Genomic DNA, 15,295 nt, shown 5'->3' on the forward strand with positions numbered 1-15,295 from the left:
CTATGCCTTTATTTCATTATGGATGCAGCTCTACATATGACCCATATAAAACAAACCACTCTACAGCAATTTAAATTTAGAAAGGCTTTGTTTTGTTTTGTTTACTTTTATCTTATAATTGGTAAGATTTTTTAAATGCAGATGTATTTAGTAATTTTTTTCTTCTAGCTATATCATTACTGTTTCATATCTCCTTTTAGATATGTGGGATATAATGTTACAAACTCTTTTCACACTCCAAAGGGAAAAAAACAGAAGCACACTATATGCATGAATGGAACGAATAACCAGATGAATAGAATATACATTCACATGGCCCCTTTCATCTACACAGGATTTCAAAGCACTTTTGAGTACTGCACTTTGGAACTTTGTCACAAGATACGGTAGTAGAGTCACCCTAGCAGTGGCTGGCAGTCATTTTCCGCTAGCACACTAAATATTGGCAGTGGCTTTGTAGAGCATAAAGGCTTTCCCATAACATCCTAATATTCCATCCCCCTGCAGTGTAAGGAAGGCTGCAAAATGAACAATTTCACGTTTTTTATTCAATGGCATTCTGATTTCTCACCACCCAAATGTGGGCTGGCTCTGCGTGTCTCAAAATATCAATAGTGATGCAGAAGCTTTAATATCCTCACAGTAGAAAGGACCTTCATTTAAGATGGACATCTGGCAGCATAAGTATTTCCAAATGCTGTGCCAAAGTATTGGTTAAAGATGGAGTTGAAGGAAAACATATTCCCTACTGAGCCACCGACACACTTACTGTAGCACCTGATGCTCTTTGGAGGCCACCCATCTTAAGTACTGACCAGGTAAGACCCTGCTCAGCTTCAGAGATCTCAAAAAATAAAAGCCCACAGTACAGTAACACAGCTATAAACAAGATAAAACAATGACATATTAGTTATTGCACAATCTAATTCTGTCTTGATGGAGTATATATTATCTATGTAATGTTACTGTTCTCCTTCTGAGGCTTAACCCATAATTCATGTCCTATAACCCTTATATTTTAGTAAATTATTTGCTTGAGAGGTACAGCTGAATTGTGCGATGATGAGTGTATGTCAAATACAAAAATAAACATTATACAAAATAACTGCAGAAATATGCAGTCTGTTGCAAAATCGTCTGAACTTCTGGCTGTCTGGAAACTTTTAGAGAAAAACTTAAAACCATTGATGCCTGCTCAGAATGCAGTTTTTTAAAAGCCAGGTCCAGAGTACGTCTCTTACGTTAATAGTATCACTAATATTATCACTTCTTCTTGCCAGTGACCAGAACAGTACAATTTGGCCTCCAAGAACTAATGACAAGATTTTAAACTTCTGTTTTGCTTATGTCAGTTCTTTTGTAACTTGCTTCCGTTTCTTCTGGATAAATACAAAATAAACCAATGTTAAAATATGATTTTGTTATATGAAAAATCTCAGAACAAAACATCATAATATACCTGAAATATAACTATAAAAAGTGATGAAAGAAAAAAGAGCGCTGTCACCTAAAGTATAATTTGGCACATGGAAACTTTACTACTTTCAAAGATAAAAAAAAAAAAAAAAAAAAAAGTATCAAGCGCACAAAAAACCTGTAATAATTCTGTTTATACTGTAGGGTTGGCAACTCGAATAGAAAAATCAATGGCAAATTATAAATGTAGATGCTCAGTTTATAATTTCTACTATTATAATTTCTACAAAGTGGCACTTAAGAACAGGAGTTCACATTAAATGTCTTCCTAACTGCACAGTGAAATCTTCGTATCTTTTTCCCCTGAAAATGGTCTTAGTACACAGCATCTTTCCAGAAGATTTTCAGTGGTGGAAGCAAGAAATAAAAATGTTGTCAAGCCTTATTAACTGCCCCTGGCACTTGAATGCCTAACCCCCATTTTCCTAATCCTTATAATGCTGTTCAATCTCCCACTCCAACAGAACTAAAATCAAATTCTCTGTCCCCCAATTTCTTTTTCAGTCAACAAAAAATAATAAATAGAATATAACTGGCCCAAGTAAAAATGTTTTCTCCTTGTGTAAACTCTCTCTTTGTAACCAAAAAAAAACCAAACCCCATCAAAGGTTCATATTGAATATATTCATAATAATATATTCATATTCCTTGCCACGAAGCTTGCAGTTCAGCACGTCAGATGTCATGGCCCACTAGATCTTAAGAAAAGTGCTTAATTATACAGTGCTTACTCAGAAGTTTCAGATACAGGAGTTTTTTTATGAGCTGCCAATTGACATTTATGAAGCAATACATATTTTGCATCACGTAGAGCTAATATCTCGGTTTACTCCTGGGATTCCACTGAGAAATTAAGGTTAGGGGTTACAAGTTGAAAACAAAAAAATAGTTCTATGGCAGTTTAGTGTATAAAGCTATTTACTACCTTGCTCCTGGTACGCTGTTCAGAAACCAGGAGCTCAGAAAGTAGGTAAGAGCGTTTAATGTTCAAGGAACGCCGTAACCGCACAGCAACCTGCATTACTGCAGTCCCTCTACCCAACACACAACATCTGAGGGAGGAGAACAGCAAAGCCTGCTGGCTCTGTCACGATAATTTCTGGCCCAAATCTCCAGATGTAATTAACTCACCGGATTACTTTGCACAAATGCTGTTCGCTTCCAGTGATATGTTTTATGACCGAAATTTGAACTTTACTTGCTCTGCTAGGAATAAAATCCTGTGTTAGCCAATAACTTAGGCAAAGTCCCAGATAAAGCTCTATATGCTCTATAAATCAGATTGTGGTTATAAGTATGTGACCTTAATGATTCAGCTTTTTAAAATGCTGAAACTCAGCAAAAACATAAGCTGACTTTTGCTTGTCAATAAATATGGATTACATTCAGAAGGTCAGAGAGAATTCATTTTATTAAACACACTATGTTTTTCTATCTTATTATTAGATTTTTACTGGTACAAATTTATTCCTGCAAATTTCCTAAGTAATTAAAAAGGAAGATCTGTTTGGCTAGGTATTAGAAAATACAATAACGTGCACAGGTTAAAATATAGAAGTACTGTCTACCTACTTCTTACTTCCAGAAAACAATGGGGAAAACATTTTAAAAGCTTATATCCTCTCAGGCCTTTCAGTGGAATTATAGGAAATGAATAACAACAGTTCTGTTGCTGAAAACACTAATAGAATTTGTCATCTAATTCCATTTGAAGAAGGATCAAGTTCTTCAGCTGATGAACCAGCGTGACTGCTACTATGACTGTCTGACCCCAGCGGCAGAACCATGTACACAGCAAGGGTGCTGCTGTATCATTTTGAAAGGAAAAAAAGAGAATTGTGAATACAACCTCAGAAATACATTACAAACTATACATTCACCTAGTACAGCCACTGTAAGCTTGGGTCTTCTTTAATCCTCACTCTTTTCTTTGGTTTCTCCTCCTTTCATAATTATTTCTGAATGTAAAGAAACATGCAAAAAAGAATACTGGAATAAAAAACTGGTATGTGAACAGCTCTGTACCAAGGGGGGCATTACAATAACAGACAAATTGCTTTGTTACAGAAGAGTGAATCTTTACGTGCCTCTTCAAAATACACTAATAGCAAACACAAGAGTTAAAATGGTCAACCTTCACCGCTAGTGGAACAGAACACAGTTCTCTTCTATTTAAGAGAGTATTCTTTCACCAGAAGACTTCGCAAGAAATTAACAATACATTCCAATTACAGGGCCTGTTGGGCACTCAGACGGTAGTATTACGAAAGCTAGGCATGACTCTATATTATGCCCACCCTAAAATACCAAATAAAGCTACTCTTTTACCTGTGTTTTTCTACGTATATGTAACGCAAGTAATCCATATTAAGAATTGTTAATGACAATAATTAGCGACAAATACAAGTACGCACATTGCTGTGCAGGAGCAGGCAAAAAGCGAATGCGTGTACTGTGCATTGTACATGCCTGTGCAGAGCAAGCACGTACGAGAGTAGCAAAGGGCAACAATCATGTATTAGTGCTTTGTACATACAGTTATGTATTTATTGTCAGAGAAAAGGCAGCAATATTCTCAGTATATGAGAATGAAGGAGAAAAGCAACAGCACATGTTCTGTGGATAGGCATAATATAACTATGAACTAGGTTCATTGAATGCAGTAGGTAACACCACAGTACACGAAACAGTCATGGCCTGTGAACGCTGCCTTCATAACCAGAACACGTTTTTATTTCTTTGGGGAATGTATGTTGTGAAAACCCCAATGCTTTTTACACACTGCAGACTATACAATGAGAACACAAAGAATAAAAAGAATATTTATAAATTGCTGGTTTTAATATAGAAAACTCATTTTAAATGCAGTTTACATAACATTTAGGACTACCTCAGAATACAAAAGGAGGTGGTGGTAAACTTTGAGCCTGGTTATTGCTCCTTTTACCATTTGGCTAGGAGACTGCGTGGAAAATAGTCACCAGTTGTTGAAGATACTTTGAACTGCTTTAACATAAGCAAACTCTATTGACTTCCCACCCCAAAGTAAAGGGCAAGAATACTCCATTTTGAAAGAAGTGATTCCTTCAATTATACTAGCAGATGTTCTCAGTCTTTAAGGTCTCCTGGACAAGTATCAAAAATTAAGGCCAGAAGCTTAGTTATCCAGTCTAAAATTTGGAGAAAAGAGGTAAAGCCTGAAAAGTCCAAGTTTTCAAAAAATAATTTTCCTCACAATTAAATACAGTGAAATGTGCAGAAAACAAAAGTTATGGGTTTTTTTCATGAAACAGCAGTACTATAGAGGCATAAAAGTGCTTTTAACTTGAAAAATTCAAGAATCCTTAGACTGCAGCTGTACACATTTCACCACAGAGCCTTTTGAGTAATCAACTGAGAGAGATGTCACTGTGCTACAAGTCATACATCCTTTCTTAATTTGCCCCAAGGCTTAATGTGACCTATATTTAAAGCCAGAGGGAATCAATAATATTTAATAACCTACATTTTGAATGAAAGAGGTAAAGTTCTTCTTCATTTACCATTTGTATTATTTACTTTGTAGTAGATTCTTTCTTAATAATGAAATGTAGTATTTGACTTCCAGTTCTTTTTCTCATTCACAGTAGTTAAAATTCCAGCCAAAACTAGACGTATAATGTGTTTTAGGCTGAACTGATCTGTTGCACATTGCCTCCCCATAAGACCCAGGGTGAACGTACGCATCCTTACGGTGGCTTCTGTACCATGGGTACCAAAATGGCAATATGACAGAGCACCTATTCTTGCCCAAAAGAGAAATGAATGGACGCTATCTTAGTACAATCACAGGAAATTAAACAGAGCCTGGGAGAGTTCTTAAGACACTGGTAAGCTATTAACCACAATGTTAAAATGCTCCTTTAGGCTTGTGCCAACTAGCACTCCTTCAAACAGCTGATGGGCAAGGTTTGGCAGTTAGAAAGTTCCTGGAACTGCTTCCAAAAGGCTGCGTGCAACCATCCTCTTTAGGAGGCTAAGAAAGTCCACAAGCATGTATACTGGCTGTCCCATGCCAGCTGGCCAGAGTGACCAGCAACGTCCCTACGTACATTAAGTGCACTAGTAGAGATGTGGCCTTTGACACCAGTTCCCATTCCCCACACATACAGAGGAAGGTGTCAAGTTGGTGCAAGATGCCATGGAGCTATGTTTCATTCTCTTTCTCTTCGCCTCCTTCAACAGGAACATATTTATTTTTGTATTTCTCCATCACTTTCCCATTCTGTTGCAGGCTTTACAACAGGACCTCAGATAAGTGGCTTGGGGCATAACCCAGACAACTCCTGAAATGTTGTCTCTTAATCAGAGATGTCATCTGCATTCAAATGACATAGTTTTTTAAAAAAAGTTTATTTTTAATTAAAATTTCAAAACTAAGGTTATTTAAATATATAATAAAAGTATGCAAATGCTACTTGTTATGAAATAGAAAACCATACAAGCAGTACCTTTTTCATATCCCACACGAATACATGGTTTTACTGACTCTTCTGGCTCTGCATCCCATCCAGCTGGTTTGGAAGGCTGGACTTTCCCAGACCGATCCAGTAACCCGAGAACATGGCAACCAATTGTCTCCTCCATGGCCACAGTTGTCTTCACAACTTCTAAAAGAATCTTCATGAGTTTCTCATTAGCCTTCTGAAAAACATGCCTGCAGGACAGAAACTAATCAGTCCTTTGATTTTCCTCTGCTTTTAAAGTGGTTTTTATTCCTTATACACACTTGCAACCAGGAAAGATTTGCAGTTGAAACAGTAAAATTAAGATTTCTTTTTTAAGACTAAAACCTACATCATATACATAAATATTAAAAGCACATTTGTGTTAAAAGTCAGTTCTTTTTACAAAATATGTAAAAAGTCAAACTATTTATCAATATTTGTACTTTTATCTTGGTATTTTATCTAGTTATACTTTTAAAACAGAGGTCTACATTTGCCCAGGATTCATTATAAACTTACTCTTTTCTCAAAGTGACATTTAAAAAGATTGTTCATCTACACAGATCAAAAAAGCTACACAATAGTCAAAAGGTATTATCAAATACAACAATTATATTAATATAATTATTAAAAATATCTATAAACTTATTTCTTATCTCTACATACAATGGGTATACAAATACACATGTGTATAAATGATGTATATGATTCTATATGTGTGTAATATGAAAGATATAGTAAAATAGGTTAAGATTTGTCACATCCTCTATGCCATTACATTGTTAGGCTTTATAAAAAATAAGACATTGTTTAATCTAAAGTATGTAAACTTAGAAGTATGGTTATCTGGAATAAAAAATGCCATTATCATTGGTCAGAATAAAGCTTTTAAATATTATTAATTTAACAACAAGAACATGATTCTCAAGATTTTTTTAAAAAATATGTTTTCTTAACAGTTCTAAGCACCTTTCTTTAGAAAGAAGAGCTGAAGATGTTTCATCAGGCTTTCTTCCTCCATCTTCATCCTCAAAGATCTGCTCTCTCACATCGTTTTGGTTTTCATTTTCATTCTGTGTAAGTTTTTGCAGAGGAAGAGAAGATAAAAAGGACAGAAATCCTGTCATGTCAGAACAAACATATTCTTCTTATACGCAGTAGAACATGAAATTTAAAACCTAAACTAGTTGTGTTTTGTTAATAAAACTCCTGCACCAAGAAGTACAAATCAAGAAATACTCTTCCTACGTGGAAAAGTTAACTAAAACATAAATAAAAACAAATCAGGAAATCCAAGGCAGGACCTATTAGAAAGAACTTTGTTATGCTGATTAAACAGTCTTTGTACTTTCTGTTGGGTGTTGCTACAGCAGTATGAAAATGTGAGTTTACCTGAGCAAATAGCTATAGCAATAATCCCCACCTTCAAGCTGTTAAACTAGCTTCTGCTTACCTGAAGTAAAAGACTATATCTACCAGTACCACCTCTTGATTCTTAAACCTGCTCTGTTTAAGCAATAACCAACATCTTTTAGGAAAATATATTAGATAAAAAGAGTAGCTGCAAAAAGGAATCTTACTGGTTTTACATGCCACAGCTGCCAAGAAAGTCAAAGTCCATATTTACCTCTGTTTGTGTGCTGTTGTTTTGTAGCTCGCAAAACAGCCTCTCTTTTCCGGGTACAGAATGTTGTTTTAATGATTCCAGTTCTTCTAAAAGCATTCTCTCTCTCTCTGCAAACAGGCTGTCATTCTCCATTGAGACACGCTAAGGAAGAAGTGTTATAGAGGCACATACAATTTTTTAAGCTTCTGAGTATTAGTGAGTTCTGTCACTTCACATTTTTTACATATTTTGCACAACGAAATTTCAGTCTACTTCTCTAAATGGTTACAAAGACACTGAAAGCTTTCCAGAACAGAATACAGCTAACAAATACTTTTGGTATCTTACACCTTCTTTAAGATTTTCATACAATTTGTACTCTCTTTATGAAACATGGTGGTTACAATGCAAACTGGAAGGTTAATTTCCAATATTACACGCTATAGTACATGTTTTGCACAAGAAAAAATATGAAAATAAATTATTTTTATAAAAAGCCTACACACTCTTTTAGAAGAGCTGGAAGTGTTCATGGCTTAAATGCAATGCATGCATTCCTATGCTGTTCTTACAGATAAACCATCCTTGGTGTTAAAAACTGGAGAAAAGCCAGCGGCATAAGTTCTACTTAATGTTTTTCATCAGTTTCAGGAATTTGCAACCCCTAATGAAAGATGCAGTTGCAAATTGACAAAAAGGTAAAAGGAGAAAGGATGTATATATTGAAAGGAAAGATTATCAGGATAAATGATAGAAAGACACCTACAAAGCAGCTAGGAGAAAGAGACACTTGACATTGCTGGGAATGACACCTAGGATAAAAGTGACTGACTCTAGATTCCCCAGCTCCTTAAGCCCAAACTTAAACAGAACAGAACCAGGTTTGGATAAGGTCTGAAGGAACCTAAAGCACGCTCCACAGTGAAATCAAAGAATTTTGGAATTCACTGATTACTATTTCCATGTGCATTTCTGTAAAGTTACATTGTTGAAATTAAATCAGAGCAAGACAAATTCTTCTGGATTCTGTTTACTTTGTCCTTCAAGGGAAGGGATCCTTGAAGACAATTCTATAAATGACGTTATTTTTGAAGACTTAATTATTAGGATAAATTAATGAACATATCCACTATAGGCTTTGAATAGATGCAGAGTGACAGCAAGTTAAGTTTTAAAAGGCAAAGAAACAGTGGTGTTTCCCACCAAACCCCACCGATTTTGTTTCATTTCAACAGTCAGTAAGGACTTCATCCCCCGCAATTGGGGGGGGGGGGAGAAAAAAAAAAGAAAAGAAGCCAAAACACATTGTTGCAGGAAACCACCGATACTGTTCAAGTTCAGACTTCAAGTGGGGATGAGGAAAAATGAATTCTGTAGTATTTCTAGCCATGGCTAGTGCCTTCCTTGATGTAAATAGATGCTAGCCTGCATCCTGCACAGGACCATGTATCTGGAAGATGGCATGGTTTACAATACATCTGCACTCACTCACTCACTCTTCTGGCTGCTCTGCAGCACTGCAGACTTTCTGCAGGTTTACAGAAGTCTAAATTGATCCATCACTGACTGAGCTTTGATTAAAGAAATACGCCTTTTATACATATATGCATATACGTGTTTGTATATATACATACACAAATAGATATGTGTGTGTGCATGCATGTAGTAAATACATGTGTGTCTCTCGATATACAGAGAGATACAAGAAGAAATAAATATAAATCTGCCTGGTGATGTCCCTTTGTTAACCCATGTTAACTCATTGAGTCAAACCCCATATTACCTCAGCTAATTGCACCTTAAGACTCTCAAGCTCTGCTAAGAGTTGCTCTTGATTTTCTTTTTGACGTTCCATTTGCTGCATGTGCCCTTGTCTCAATAATTCTGTTGCCTGCTGATGTTCCTGATATTGCCGTACTAGCTCCTGTCGCATGTCTTCCAAACGTTCCTCATATAACAACAGCTGACTTGATGTTTCTGTGTCTGATGCCATCCTCTCACTGTAGCGCTGAAATAATGGAACTATTTTAGCATTTTACGTTCAATGACAGTTTCTAGTAAATTTTTAAATAAATTTTAGAAAATACTTTCACAAATTAAAGTAGCTATCACAAAAGCATTATCTTGTTGCCTGCTTTTTGGAAGGTCCAGGCTTAGAATTATTCTCCATTTAAAAGACAAGTTTTTTAAAATAACTGTGAACAGTGTTAACTCTTATGCTTTTTAGCTGGCGGGGATCTCAACGGAAAATGCAGTGGCAGACACAAGTGTTTGAGTGTGTGTGTGTACAACAGGAGAAGTTTGAGAGAGCAGTATCATACAAATAGGAATATTACAGTTTATTCACTATCAAGATAATACAAGATCGGAATATTTAACTGTTACACAAATTTGAAAGTGTAATTTTTGCTTCAACTAGTGCCAAATTTAATAAAAAAAAAAATTAAACTTGGGATGAAATTGTGGAGTCAAAATTTATGACTGCTTTTTATCATATTTATTCCATACCTTACCCCCTACCCCATGTTTGTGAAATGCTAGGCACATATTTTACATATTACTTCTGTAATTTTTGTGTTCAGCTGATATCCTTTATCACAAGGAACTCAAACTCTTTAAACACTATTTTTAACCTGTTCCTTGTAAAAACACTAGAATATAACGTAGTTTACAAAAAGTCTTTATACAATTTATTGCCTGCAATACATTTTTATCTATGAAATAATCTATTTTCATGTAACCAATGCCACATTCCTCTCCTCACAGCATAGCATAATGCTATGATAGTCAGGTAGAACACAAGAAATAAGGGTAGATAATTTAGGTCTGAAGTTGTCACCCCTTTGAAAGGCAAAGGGCAATATTTAAATGGAATTTTCCTCTTAATATCTTTCTTTGCAGTTTTCTCATTGAAATGAACTGTAAATCCATTGGAAAGATTGTTCAGATATGGTTTTACACACTGCCATTTTTTTTTTTATGCTTACCAGTGTTTCTTCCGCCGTAACTCCTTTGACATGGGAAAAAATTTCTTCAGAAATCACTGATTCATGTGTGGTCTGTCCTAATATGCAACCAGGCCCCCTATTAGAATGAAGCTGTTCTCCAAGTGAGCTGATCTCACCAGACTCTTCAGTGAGTTCCTTGCAAAGTGATTTCAATTCTTCTTCATGCTTACTGCCTTTTTCTGTTGCCTTTCTAAGAGTGCCGTCAACCTCTTCTTCACTACATTGCTTTTTAATTTCAAAATGCATTCCCTGTTGATGTACAATCTGTGTTTGTGCTTCTTCTTCCTTCTGCCTAGCAATTCTTGACAATTCAGTCTGTTTGGCAAATGCTACACTCATTGACACTATTACCTGAATAAATAAGAAAAAATCTGTATTAGTTTATGCTTCACAGCATCTCCTGTTGCTGAAGAAATCTCATTGCTGACCATCAGTAATATAAATAAAAGTACTAAAAGTTCCAAACTATGATTTTATTTTATATTTTTTTTTAACAGAAGAAAACAGAAAGGCAAAAGAACATAGACATCTTATCAATCTATAATTCTATAAGGTGACTGTAAAAAGCCCTGGCATATTGACACAAGTGCAGCTGTGCTCAGGTTCCTCTATCTAACCAAGCATCCTTTGCAAACATTTCACTGACAAGGAATTTTGGGCTGTATAAAGACAGCAGTGCCGTATGCTTGATACTCTGCACAGGAATTTTATTTGACTGGAAAGAAACTTCTATGGGCATTAAACAGCTGCAGTTTCAGTTACAACAGGCTGGTAACTTCTGTATTGCTAAGTATCTCCTTCTAATACAAATAAACCCCTTTTCCAACCATGTGAGCAGTTCTTTTCTAGATTTAGAATACAGCCAGTTATAGCATAAGCTACAAAAAACGTGGAAAAAAATAGTATAAGAGATACAGAAGTGTTACACTTGAAAAGAAAACAACTAACTCTTCCTTTCCAGAAAATGTGAGTTTGTCTTTTGAACTTAAACAGCCCTTAACTAAACACTAGCCAATCGTGTACTTTGCTTTCCCATAAAGGGCAGGAGAGGAGAGAAATGGAACTTTTACTTCAGAAACATGGATTACTTAAATTAATGTCATCCTCTAGTGCTGGCTATAACATTCTTCCTAACTCAGATTGCAAACCTTTTTAAGATGCATTCCTTTATTTTTTTTTCCACTTTTTAATTTATGTTAATTTGATTTTTATTTATGCCGTGATATAATAAAACCAAAGATAATTTTTCATTCTGCAAAGAAGTGAAAACTTTTTTGGAAGTCAAAATTAAGTAAATCCACAAACAACTGAATATATTCTACCTATAAAATCTTAATTTTACTTCTCATGTTTTAGAGAAAGTCACCAGATCCAAATAAAAACTATGCATTTTACAGAACATATTAAAATGCACAATAAAATATGATCAGAAAATAGTGTGAAACTGTTAAGTGCAAAATCTTTTTAACTGAGCAGCTGTTAAGCCTAAAGTAGCAAGAAATCCACTCTCTAAGCCTCCAGATTTTCTAAATAAATTCTAGTGTCAAGTGTATGGTTGCATGTTGTCTATTTCCTTCGAAGTATTAAAGCAAAACACCACCACCGCCCCCCTACATGAAATTATGAGTTAGGAACAGGAGAGAGAACTAAAAAAAAAACCAAAATGTTTCAGATTTTTTTTTTTTAAGACTTTCCACTTTCAGATTTAGAATGAAACAATTCCTTGTAAATCAAAAGTTAGCATATGCTATTGCAACTGTCTGAATTATCAGAAACGGCAAATGAAAGTGACAGTATTTTTAAACATATTTTAAAATAACAAAATAAAAATAATACCTTTGCTATTTCTTCTTCTAATCTTTCTTGGTACTGTTTTTCTAGTAATTGAACAACATCCAGATCGTTCTGCATTTCAGTTTCACTAGCAAGCTGTAAGAAAAACATGAAATCTCAGATCATGTATTTGAGCTTTTATTTCATTAATTGTAAAAGTTTCAACCTGACAGAGATTTTTCTTCCTCAATTAGGTTATCTTCATTTCATGTAAATCACATAATTTTGTACCACAACATAAAAAAACTGGGTAAAGGACTTTGCCTTGTTTCCGCTTCAAAATTAATTTTAAAAGTTGAGTTTGCAACAACTGTTCTTGCAGCACTATTTGAACTGTCAAATGCAGAAAAAACAGGTAAGAAAGCACAGGATCACAGTACAAAACAGCATAACTATTTTTGAAAATGCAGAGTTGTTGAGCCAGGTTTCCAGCAGTACTATGGGAGGAATGTATGGAGTTTTTTCCATTTGCATTTGGTTTCTAAGATCTTTGGGATTACTTTTCAAAATTTCTTCTAAAAACTCTGCAGTCGCTACTTAAAAAGTACTAGGATTTCACTTAAATCACTATTCTTCCATAACTAGTGTTTAAAGAAAAGTCACAATATTTTAAAAGACTCCTGAAGAAATCCCAGAATTTGAACACTAATTTTTTTCCACTTTAGTAAGAAGTACCCTAAACCAAATGTCTTGTTTCAAAGAAATTAAAAAAAAAAAAAAAATTAAACCCCAGGATCAATAAAGCAAGCTTTATTGCTCATAATTTCCAGAAATGTTTTTCAGCAAAATTTAAATCTTTTTCCTCTAACATGGACCATCTAATAGTATAGCATCGTACTAATATGATAATTACTTTACTAGTACCAAATACTAGTCCGTATTTCAATTTCATCTTAGAACCCAAAGCGTCTAAATTATATTGACCAAATGTGTATTAGCTGTCAACTGAGTTATATACCTCCAGTGCTTCATCTGTTTTTTGCTGATGAAGATTTTCAGTGCACTTCACTTCCCTGAAGACTTCTTTTAGGTTTATTTGTGAATCTGTGGATACACTAAAAAGGTAAAAGAAGCAGAGGGGAGAAATTTAGGAAAAAAAAAAAAAAAAATCAATATTTCAATATACCTTATTTTTTCTCTATTCAAATATGCATTATATGAATATACATATGCATTATATATATTTAAAGACCAATAACTGCAAATATTTTCTTCAGAACACACCTTTTCCCATGTCATTAATTTCATATACTTGTCTTTATAATTCATCTGCCTTCCAAACGCTAGCTCTTCCTCTCAATGTAACACATCTTAACATCAGTTTTGCCAAGGACCTCACAAACAATTTACTTTTAAAGCTACCTGAATATATTTTGTCCTCAATAACTATATGTAGTTAAGATGAAGACAAAAGCACCTGTTTGAATCATAAGGATATGAGAGAAACCAGAATGGCTAATGTGTATGAAGCCACATAAACACCTAGAACATGGTTATATTTATTTTGATACTCTTAAATTGATGCTTATCAACAGATGCACTGCTTGCTTTCTTGTGTTACATAGATGAGACATACACATGAAAACAGTAAGAAATCCAACATGATTCATTTTATATTTAGATAACAACATGCTGAAACTTATTCAGAGACTGTCTTTTCCAACAGAACGGCTCTATATATTCAGAGTGCTATAAATCAGTAAAAACCAAACCACCACCACATACCACCAAAACTCTAGCTCCCCTTTTACTACATATTGAGAAAGACTTAACAGAGATAGATACACTGCCAAAAGGATAAGATACAGTATCAAACTAACCTAAAAAAAAAAAAAAAAAATCTCCTCTAGTATTTGTGATCTGCTACCACAAAGACACAAATCCCCCGCTAAAAGACAGGGTACAAAATAGATTAAGTTAGAAGGTAAGTTTATTGTCTGTGAGACTACACTAGGGTTTTACAGAGACCATGAAGCTTCTTTTGCTCAGATCTGAGAGCTGGTTTAGGTAATCCTGAAATGGAGTCCAGAATGGTAATTTTAAAAAAACTTGTGACATTTTTAACTACAAAAAGTAACCCATTACATTTAGCATTCATGTTTAATTTGATTAATGAACAGTAGCAATTGATTTCTGGTTTTTGGTTTTTTTTTTAACTTTTCTGATGTTGCAATAGGATATATGACCAGAAGAAAATGTCCCAAAAAATTCCTAGGCTTGGCCACAGCTATACTCCTACTTAGATCTTAGTTTAAATGATGCAGCAACAAACCAGGTATGGAGACTGAGTACGTAACAGATCATTCAACAGGTTACTGACTACACCATTAAAAGACACTCATCTTCAGGCTTGAGATGCGGTGAGACAGAACTCCATACTAGGTTATTAGAAACCAATTTATGTACTGATCTAGGAACTTTGCCTGTAAAACTCCAGTTTCATTTTAATGTTTAAAACCTGAACTTCAGGTATGAAAGCTAAGAGAACGCAAATCTTCATGGGAAATTTTTTCTCTACCCTGTTAGCTTATAAATACTGATAATCGTTCTAAATGCTTGTTAAACATACGTAAAATGAGTTTTGAGTATTTTAGGTGAATAGTTATCATGGACCAAATCAGAATACTAACTACCCATTTAAAAATAATTTAGAAATTGTATGTGAATATTTATAACTTGTCCTGGCCAACACATATATAGCAGTATAGAATTTCACAAAAGGCATTTTGAAAATGCTCATAGCTTGTATGTTTTTTTAAAAGGCTTAAAAAGTGATTGATTAAGAAGCCATACAGTCCCTTAAAACTGAGCTCAGGCTAATAAATGTGTACTGATTCTACAAGGCAGATAGTGGAAAACAATGGTATAAAGCCTCAGTCTTACAG

At 34.7% G+C, this 15,295-nt stretch overlaps 1 protein-coding gene across 13 annotated transcripts in view; it reads right to left on the reverse strand.

Moving 5' to 3' along the window:
• The window catches only part of AKAP9 (A-kinase anchoring protein 9), a 120,868-nt gene that overhangs the window by 47,092 nt on the left and 58,481 nt on the right, over nt 1-15,295 (reverse strand). For all 13 annotated transcript variants that reach the window (XM_082323955.1, XM_082323966.1, XM_082323965.1 and 10 more), the window contains 7 exons: nt 13,369-13,465; nt 12,414-12,506; nt 10,557-10,928; nt 9,353-9,577; nt 7,591-7,731; nt 6,933-7,036; nt 5,967-6,172 (listed from right to left, as the gene is read on the reverse strand). In XM_082323955.1, coding sequence (XP_082180081.1) covers nt 5,967-6,172; nt 6,933-7,036; nt 7,591-7,731; nt 9,353-9,577; nt 10,557-10,928; nt 12,414-12,506; nt 13,369-13,465 — 1,238 coding nt within the window. The remainder of the gene's footprint in view (nt 1-5,966; nt 6,173-6,932; nt 7,037-7,590; nt 7,732-9,352; nt 9,578-10,556; nt 10,929-12,413; nt 12,507-13,368; nt 13,466-15,295) is intronic.

The sequence above is a fragment of the Platalea leucorodia genome, assembly GCF_965183815.1.
Source record: "Platalea leucorodia genome assembly, chromosome: 1".
Taxonomy (NCBI): Eukaryota; Metazoa; Chordata; class Aves; order Pelecaniformes; family Threskiornithidae; genus Platalea; species Platalea leucorodia.